General features: G+C 39.2%; 2 protein-coding genes across 2 annotated transcripts in view; both read right to left on the reverse strand.

The window, feature by feature from the left end:
* Positions 1 to 6,152, reverse strand: part of LOC107666705 (beta-1,4-mannosyl-glycoprotein 4-beta-N-acetylglucosaminyltransferase-like) — a 19,040-nt gene extending 12,888 nt beyond the window's left edge. Inside the window, exon 1 of the mRNA XM_016458126.1 lies at positions 5,639 to 6,152. The gene's annotated coding sequence lies outside the window, so the exon portion shown is untranslated. The remainder of the gene's footprint in view (positions 1 to 5,638) is intronic.
* A 2,781-nt stretch (positions 6,153 to 8,933) lies between these two features.
* tab1 (TGF-beta activated kinase 1/MAP3K7 binding protein 1) overlaps positions 8,934 to 9,715 on the reverse strand; it is a 9,580-nt gene continuing 8,798 nt past the window's right edge. Inside the window, exon 10 of the mRNA XM_016458079.1 lies at positions 8,934 to 9,475. Within this exon, the coding sequence (XP_016313565.1) occupies positions 9,253 to 9,475 (223 nt within the window). The 3' untranslated portion in view covers positions 8,934 to 9,252. The remainder of the gene's footprint in view (positions 9,476 to 9,715) is intronic.

Raw genomic sequence — 9,715 nt, forward strand, 5'->3', positions numbered from 1 at the left:
CACACACACACACACACACACACACACACCTGATATCAACCGCCTGACACTTCATCAAATATTTACAGGCCTGGGCCCTTATTCTCAAAACATCTTCAGGCTATAAGCAGCTCATAACTCACCGATTTAGGAGAAAATCTTAAAAATAATGAGTGTGTCAGTTCTAAATTTAGGACTCCTAAATCTTTGCTCTAAGAGTATTTCACCATGTGTTTTATCTAAATCTGTGAAAGGTTAGGAGCAGTGAAGAGGAGTCCTAAGTCACTAAAAACCAAGCCACAAGCTATCCTAAAATAGCTGTTTCCAGCAGTCTGCCTCAGAACAGAAACATTTTAGAAATATTTGATGATAATGAGCTTTTATAAAGATATCGCCTTTGGTTTTGGAGGTTATCCCCACTCCAGATTTTCCTTTGATTATGTCCTTGTTTTCATTAAACAGCTGGACAAGAAGCAACAGCTTTTCTTTTAGCTGGTTTACGTTTGTATGTCTTACTATCAGCCATGATTATTCTACTCTGCCTGGGCCCTTATTCTCAAAACATCTTCAGGCTATAAGCAGCTCATAACTCACCGATTTAGGAGAAAATCTTAAAAATAATGAGTGTGTCAGTTCTAAATTTAGGACTCCTAAATCTTTGCTCTAAGAGTATTTCACCATGTGTTTTATCTAAATCTGTGAAAGGTTAGGAGCAGTGAAGAGGAGTCCTAAGTCACTGAGACCAAACCACAAACTATCCTAAAATAGCTGTCGCCGGCAATCTGCCTCGGAACGTGAACATTTTAGAAACATTTGATGATAATAAGCTTTTAAAAAGGTATGGCCTTTAGTTTTAGAGGTTATCCCGACTCTAAATTTTCCTTTGATTATATCTTTTTTTTCATTAAGCAGTTGAGCAAGAAGTAACAGCTGTTCTTGCGTCCAGTTTTTACGTTTGCATGTCTTACTATCAGCCATGATTATTCTACTCTCTTAATTAAAAGGCTGTTTATACTGATATAATATCGCACTCTACAATATTTCTATGAATAAATCTCTGACAGAGACTATCAGCCAATCACTGTGTGCATAGTTAATAAGCTTGATGACATCATCCATAGCAACGAGGTTAGCCCCGCCCCCTTACTCAGGGTCTATTCTTCAGTACAAGTTTGTCCCAGCAGCTTTGTGAATAGGTTTGAAGAGAAAACTCTTAGCTAAAAACTTGTACTGCTATTTAGGAGCACTCTTAGTGGCAAGATAAAATGTTTTGTGAATACGGGCCCTGATTTGACTTTATTGAATATGAATATGAACTTAAATGTGCTTTTAACATACTTTCTCTGTAAAAAAAAAAAGGATTTATAATATCTTGCCCACATATTTTTATAGCTGTGGGCAATACATTTTTTATATGTTCATTATATATTATTCTTATATTTTAAATAAATAATAAGTGTATTTTCTATGTATGATGAGTATATTTAAAAGTGTATGAAAGATGGTTTCAGGTGTACTACAAGTGGTAACTAAATACTTTTTTTTTTTTAAATACAGATATGGTATTTTAAAAGCACATTTTAGTTCATATTCATCGTGTCCCAAAATAGCACAGTTGAGTACACTTAGATGATCTTAAGAAGTACTAAAGAACATTTTTGGTATATTAAGTACAAAATTAGTGCGTGAAAATAGAGCTCTTTAAGTACATTATGGAAGTGTGCTAAGTGTACTGAAATAAAGTGTATTTTACTGCAATTTTTTCCCCCACAGGGCAGCTAACAGAGAACATTCTCCGAGCGTTCTGGAAAGGTTCTGAACAAACATTCCTGCAGTAACGTTAATGGAACGTGTGTTCAGAGTTCTCTGGTCTTCAATAATGTTCTCAAAACGTTAGCACAAACACGTTATTTATACATCATTTGTGGAATGTTTTAGTTGGACGTTCATGTAACATTTTTTTTTTAATGTTGCAAGTTGTTTCAAAGAACGAGTCAAAAAGTAACATTCCCATAATGCTTGCCAAATAATAAAACGGAACGTTCCCTTAATGTTTGTATAACATTTTTACAAACAGGAACATTCAGAGAACATTTAGAAATAACGTTTTTAGAACTTAATGGGAGCCATAGCAAGTTCATAGAACATCTCTCTGTTCTAAAGATCTGATCCACTATCAGTACAACAATCAGTGAAGCTTCTCTTCCATCAATCTGAGATTTTGTCCTAACAAGTCATAGTCTAACTCTGATAACTGACAGGAAACTCAAGAGTTCTATTTCTGTCATAGCCCCGCCCACAGTCTGATCTGATTGGCTCCAACACACTGAATGCATTTCTATGTGCTGTGATTTGCACTCAAACACACACACACGCACGCACGCACACACACACACACACACACACACACACACACACACACACACACTCAGATGAACATGCGTGTGTGAATCTGTTATTACTCTAACTGGACTGGACAGGGGATCTCAGGTGGCTCTGGGACAGGAAGCGGTTCTCAGAGAGCAGGAAGTGCACCGCTGGAGAGTGTGTGTGTTTGTGTGTGTGTCTGCGGGATGATCCCCCCACTGACGGGAAGCGAGTGGAACGTTCCATCAGGCGTCGCTCAGCTCGCACTCAGAGGTCAGAAACAGGTCAGCACCATTTTGGCTGCAGTAGGTGTGTTCAGGACGCAGCTGTAAGGAGACACCGACACGCCAAACACACACACACACAGGTTTGTTTTTATGGTTTATGAGGACTCTCCATAGGCGTAATGGTTTTTATACTGTACAGACCGTATATTCTATTGTCCTACACCAACCCTACCCCTAAACCTACCCCTCACAGGAAACTTTCTGCATTTTTAGATTTTCAAACACACACACACACACACATTGCTGCTTCTCAACATCTACAGATCGCCTCAAACACAACAATAAAACCATTCAGGACCAAATCAAGGACAGCTGCATCGTCTATATCAAATGCATTACAACGAAACACAACTTTTGTTTATCTTAATTTAAGAGTTTCTCTCTGTGCACTGGAAAAATATGTTTATTTAAATGAATTTAACACAGCTGCTGAATATTTTATCACAATTTCATTGTGTTCAGTAAATATGTAACACTGAAGTTTAGTGAAGTGTTGGATTAAACAAATCATTTTTTGTTGCATTAACTGCAAATGCATGGGTGGACTTTTAGTTCCCAGAATGCTGATTTGGAGAGTAACTGCTGAACTGAAGTGTTATGCATTCGTGAGTGGAGCTGTTAGTGTTTGATGTTGGGTTATGCTGGATGCTGCTGTTGATGTGTTTGTGGTTGAGAGGATGAACATGAGTTGGAGAACTGTAACTGTGCTCATGTTAGTGCAGTGACAAACTGGAAATGTATGTCTAAAATAAAAAAAAATGAATGCTGTTAAAAACAACTGCTTTAAAAAATGTGTAAAATCTGATAATATGTTCTTATTCACTTTAATTTAGACAAAGAGATATTCACCCGAGAATGAAAATGATGCCATCATCTAGAAAAGAATGTTGGTAATCAAACAGTTGCTGGTAGTCACTGACTAACATAGTATTTTTTTCCATATTATGTTTGGTTACTGACATTCTTCAGAATAACTTCTATGTTCAACAGAAGAAAGAAACTCATACAGATCTGGAACGACTTGATGATGACAGAACTTAGAGTTAATTTAAGTGGATTTCACTTAATTGTGTGAAACTTAATGTATTAATCATTTATTATTTAAATTTAATAATTTATTATTTATTATGAAATTTACTTCACAAATATGAGTGCAAAAACTTACAAAATATATATTTTTTAAATTTACATTTATTAATTCAGCAGATGTTTTTTTAATGCTTTTTAGACGCTTTTTTTATGTGGAATAAAACAAGCAATTTACCAAAGAGGCAAAGAAACACGAGAAGTGCTCGTAATACAGGTTCAGACATTGTTTAGAACAGTACACAACAGAACAGCGAGAGATTAAGAGCAAGAGGAAGCATAGAATTATATATATATTTTTGCAGATGTCGCTTGAATATTGTCATGGATTCTGCATTTCAGATGAGTCTCCGTCACTGAGCATCGTTAAACTCTTCAGTGTATTCTGTGATCACACTGTCCTCCAAATGTTGACTTCATCAGCTCGTGGTGTTTGTCTGTTATCTTACACTCCATATGAGCTGAAGACGACATGAGCCTCAACATCTGCTCGCCGTGTGTTCACACACACACACTCACACACACACACACACACACACACTCACACACACACACACACACACACACACTCACACACACTCACACACACTCACACACACTTGTCATCGTGTTCTGATCTGTGCTGTAGGTCAGTCACCTGTGAGCTGAAACTCAATCCACATCATTACCTAGAAAACATCCGAGCAGAACCGGAACAGAGAATAAAGAACATCAGAAACACAGATCTTCACCTCAACTCACATCAAACCCATCTGTCCACGAGAATCACAAGAAACCTGCCACAATTCAAGCCAGAAACAGAAATATGAAAATATATAAGAAATGAAGCCTGAGGATGATGTTTTTCATGTCATTGCCATGATAAGTAGGCACATTTCCACCAAATTCTCATTACTGCAATGCAAAACTTTCATTTAATATGTGCATGATCTTCTTTAAATCATAAAGTCTCTGTACAGTCTAATAGTGTTTGCATTAAATGTATAACAATGCTACATGGTATTTTTTTATTTAACTTTTTTTTTGCATAAATTATGATAATCAGCTTTGAGTATAAAGAGAATTTAGAAGAATCAAAACTTCCTAACTAAAACATCCTGGCGTCCAATCAAAGGAAACTGCCACGTAACATTAACCTGTCAATTATGTCACAATCCAAATCATGCTAAAAACAGCTTCACTTTCTTTATACAAAACATGATTTCTGAATTATGAGTCAGACACGTTCTTGTCACATTCAGGCATCTGATATGATGTGTACACACTGATCTGGAGTCAAACCGCATCAGAATCCGGATTGTATCTTCAGAGGCCTGCAGGGTTTATCTCACACATTTACACGCCTGACGAGATGCAAAAGCCAGCTGAACCTTTATATATGGCTTTGATAACATAATCTGCAACACCAAACAGCTCGTTCTGGTGACAAAACCACATCAGATCTGAGCAGAAGCGAATCAACATCACTAATACTAACAGCAGCTAAAAATAGCCTTCATACTCAAAATATTATTTATTATTTTGGGGGTTAATTATGAGTCAGACACGTTCTTGTCACATTCAGGCATCTGATATGATGTGTCCACACTGATCTGGAGTCAAACCGCATCAGAATCCGGATTGTATCTTCAGAGGCCTGCAGGGTTGCACCAACACAATGATTCGGTTACATATTTAAATCATATTTACACGCCTGGCGGGACATTTGGCTTTGATATTAACATAATCTGCCATAGCAAACAGCTCGTTCTGCAGACAACCCCACATCAGATCTGAAGCGAATCCGCATCAGTAATATTAACAGCAGCAGCAGCGAGTGTTTAATAATAAGACGCCCGTGATTTCGGCTTGTTTGACCGAGCAGATGCTGCACCCCGTCCACCGATCCGTGTGTGTGTGTGTGTGTGTGTGTGTCTCACCCATCGCCTGACGCTCCTCTAGATGTTCACTGCGGATGGTCACTCAGGGTGGAGGTGAAAGCGGGGCTTTTGCTCGCATCGGAGCGGTCGGATGCGTCGCGGAGCGCGGATGATGCTTCAGTGACGCTCCGCCGGTGATGCGTGCGGATCGCGCTCGCGTCGGGTGTCCGCGTGTAAATCCATCCTGCTGCAGAAGAAAGAGAAAATCGCTCTGGATGTGCGTCGACGCCTCGATCCCCGCTTGATCTCCGTTAACGGGAGCGACGAGTCCGTCCGCGCTGCTTCCTCTCGGTCTGTTTTTCTGCTGAAATGACGCCCTTCCGCCCAGCAGTGATCGGTGCGTCCGTCGGTAACGTTACCGGGGGCGCAGAGACCCGCAGCTCCGCCCTCCGGACCACCGACACACACACACACACACACACACCCCAGCGGATCACTTCAGCATCATGCAGCTCTTCATCCTCCACACCAGCACATTATTCATCATAAATCATCGCTGATTCTTCCGTCGAACACTGCAATCACGTTCATATCAGAAGGCGATGAGATATGATGGTGTTCGTGGTTCGAGTATAAAACAGGAACCGTGTTTTGTTGAACTGAGTAGACTATATTTTAGCACAAGTAACGTTACCAGCAAACTGTTATCTCACATTAAATGAACCTCGCATGAAAGAAACAAAAATGGTTTTAAACATTTAAATATCTGCAATGTAATTTCACAGCTAACGTTCTGGCAGGTTCTCTCAAAGTTATGAACAAACATTCTAGCAGTAACATTAATAGAGCTTTCGGACACATGTAACAACATCGTTTATGGAACGTTTTTCTGTAACATTTTAGTTTGATGTTCGTCTAAGATGGTTTAGAGAGAACACTCGAATGTAACATTCTCATAATGCTCGCAAAATATAACGGAGAAAAACGTATTTTAAACATTTCAAACACTTCGATTTTTTTTTTAGAACTGTTCGAATATTTTCCCATAACTAAATGGGATAGGCTAGTTAGCAAAAAGAACATATTTAGAACATATTAAATACAAAAATATATAATTGTGACACAAGTGACGTCTGTTGAAAGACTATTAAATCATTTCATTCAATTTTCACAATTTTCATGTTAATCGGCGTGTTGGCGACACTCATTAGTATCAGTCACTCAACCCTGCTACCAAACTTATTGTAAGAAAAATGAAAAAACTAACATTTAGCAAAAATGGCAAAACACCAAGAAGTTAAACGGGTCTAAGATAGATAGATAGATATATAGATAGATAGATAGACAGATGGATTTTTATCAAGCTTTTCCATCAGGGTCTCTTGATGATGCATCATTACAGTCTCACGTGTTTTCCAGGAAATGTTAAACAAGACGTCTGAGAGATCCGTAAATTCCCTTCTTATAGCGCCACCTTGTGGTCAATTCGAAGACCAAAACTGGTGCAAGACGTCTTGATTATCAGACATGTCTGGCAGCTGAGATTAAAGGCATCTTTAGATTTTTACCACACATTTTTCCCATGACATAGTTGTAAATGTTCAATACAAGGACAGGTTTCCAAATACTGTACATTAGTGTCTCGTGACGAGGGGCCGCTGAGGGCCGGTCAATTGCATCACATCTTTACTGACATTATATAATCTATCATATAATTTAATTAGAATAATCTGCACAAGATGCTGACTCATCTCAGCTTTTTGAATATTTAAAGCAGAAGTGTGAGACTGTATTTTATTTAAAATTAAATAAAATTATCCATGATCATACCCTTGATTTGATTTTAACCAATGTTTTTTCTATTTCAAACACTGAAATCAGTAGTGCATCTTTTTCTGATCACAGGCCGGTTCTTGTTACTCCTCAGAATCCATCGCTGGCACGTCTGACTCGCTCTCTTAACATTCTAGAGAAGATTTTTCTGTAGCCTACCATGATGTATGCAACTCTCTGGAGTTGAACTCTACTCTGCTTAATCTGGACACCGATGCACATCTTAATCTTTTTAATTCTACCTGTGCAGATATCATGAATTCTATTGCCCCCTTGAATTATAAAAATCGTAGACGGGCTGAACGCAAATGGAAAAAGGAAAGTTTGCAGGTTTCTTATGAAATTTTGAGAAGCTCCTATAACATGTTTCAGAAAGCTGCAAAATGCAAACATTTGTCAGAACTTATCGGAACAAAATTGTCATAAAGTCATAGAATCTCAAGTGATATTTTTTTTACAGAAACTGATTCTGGGGAAATCCATGGCTTTAGTTGTATTAGATCTGAGTGCTGCCTTCGATTCGGTTGACCACGAGGTCCTGTTGACTCGTCTGGAGATATCTGTGGGCCTTCGGGGCACAGATTACAGTGGCTCCGTTCTTATCTGACCAACAGATGTTTTAGTGTTTGTATCGGTCATCAGACCTCCTCTTGTATACCTCTTAATTGTGGAGTTCCACAGGGATCAATCCTGGGCCCGGTTTTGTTTATCCTGTGCATGCTACCTCTGGCTTCCATTTTTAACGAATATAGAGTATTCTTTAGTATATATGCTGATGATACTCAGATCTATTTTCCTTTATAGCATAATGATAAAAATGGCTTACAACCACTGTTGGCCTGCTTAGAAGAACTTAAGCTTTGTCTCTCGAGTAATTTTCAAAATTTAAATGAAAACCGAAATAATTCTATTTGGGCATAAGGAAAATTGTGTGTTAGATAAGTTAGAAACTCAATGCGCAAGAAATCTGGGCATTCTGTTTAATCATATCTTAACATTTGACAGACAGACAGTACTGTTGTAAAATCATGCTTTTTCATCTCCGTCAACTTTCTAAAGTGAAACCCTTCTTATCACAGAGTCATTTCCAAGTTAATTTCTAGTTTCCAAACGGTGATTCACGCTTTTGTAACAACTCGTTTAGATTATTGTAATTCACTTTATTACGGAGTTTCTCAGTCTTCCCTCTCCCGACTACAGCTAGTGCAAAACACAGCTACTAGATTACTCTCATGAACCTGCAAGCATGAGCCGGTAAATCCAATTTTATCTGGTTACCCATCAAAAATAGAATTGATTTTAAAATTATATTATTTGTTTATAAAGCCCTCAATACTGACAAACCTGCTCCGTCCGTACACCGCTTCTAGATCATTGGGATCCAGTGATCTCTGTCTGCTCATCGTGCCTAGATCCAGACTTAAAAAACAAGGTGGCTGCGCTTTTGCAGCTGCAGGTCCGAAACTCTGGAACAGTCTACCTCTTCACATTAGATTAGCTCCCAAGAGAAACCAAACCAGAATGTGGTGCTGAAACAAGAGCTGTTTATTAAAGGAAACACTAAAAACTCAAAGAACACAGAAAACGCAGACAGGCAGACATATATATGCAGCTCTGCAGGTCTGACCTCACTTTGGTTTTACAGAGACGTCAAACTCCACAGAAGCAGGAAGAAAGAAGCTCAGAGAAACGTGAGTGTGAAGTGTTATAAACATGATGCTGTGAGTTTCCCTTTGATACAGTCAGTGGAGCTCCTCTATCCATGATTACAAGCCAAAGATACAGTTTAAGGAGATTGTTGTCGGCTCACAGATGGAATAATATTGTGTTTCACCTGATCCTCACTGCGGCCCCAGATCTCCAGACAGACCCTGGCCCTCGCCGTGATCGGAGCTCCAGAGCCGGTAGAACTGTGTGAAGTCGACATATGGAGGCACTCTTCCGGTCTCGTCCGGTTGCGCCGCCTGACTGCCTCTCTGCCGGAACAGGCTTCCGTCTCCGGAGCTGGAGCTGGAGCTCTGCGTGTGTGTGTTGGTCGACTGCAGCGTCGCCGTGGGACTCTGACTGAGGGGAGGAGCACAGACACACAGAGGGGTGGAGTCAGAGGGAGGGGCAGGGCCAGAGGGAGGAGCACAGACACCCACCGTGGACCGTGGAGAGAGATTTATGCGTTATTGATAGAGTTACGAATGCATTCAGCTGAAGGAAACAACATTAGCTGGGTGCAGGATTATTACAGCTAACTAAAACTAAACCATAAAAAACTTTACATTATTTCATACTTGAAATAGAATTTTTTTTAAC

The sequence above is a fragment of the Sinocyclocheilus anshuiensis genome, unplaced genomic scaffold, assembly GCF_001515605.1.
Source record: "Sinocyclocheilus anshuiensis isolate Anshui unplaced genomic scaffold, SAMN03320099.WGS_v1.1 scaffold91, whole genome shotgun sequence".
NCBI lineage: Eukaryota > Metazoa > Chordata > Actinopteri > Cypriniformes > Cyprinidae > Sinocyclocheilus > Sinocyclocheilus anshuiensis.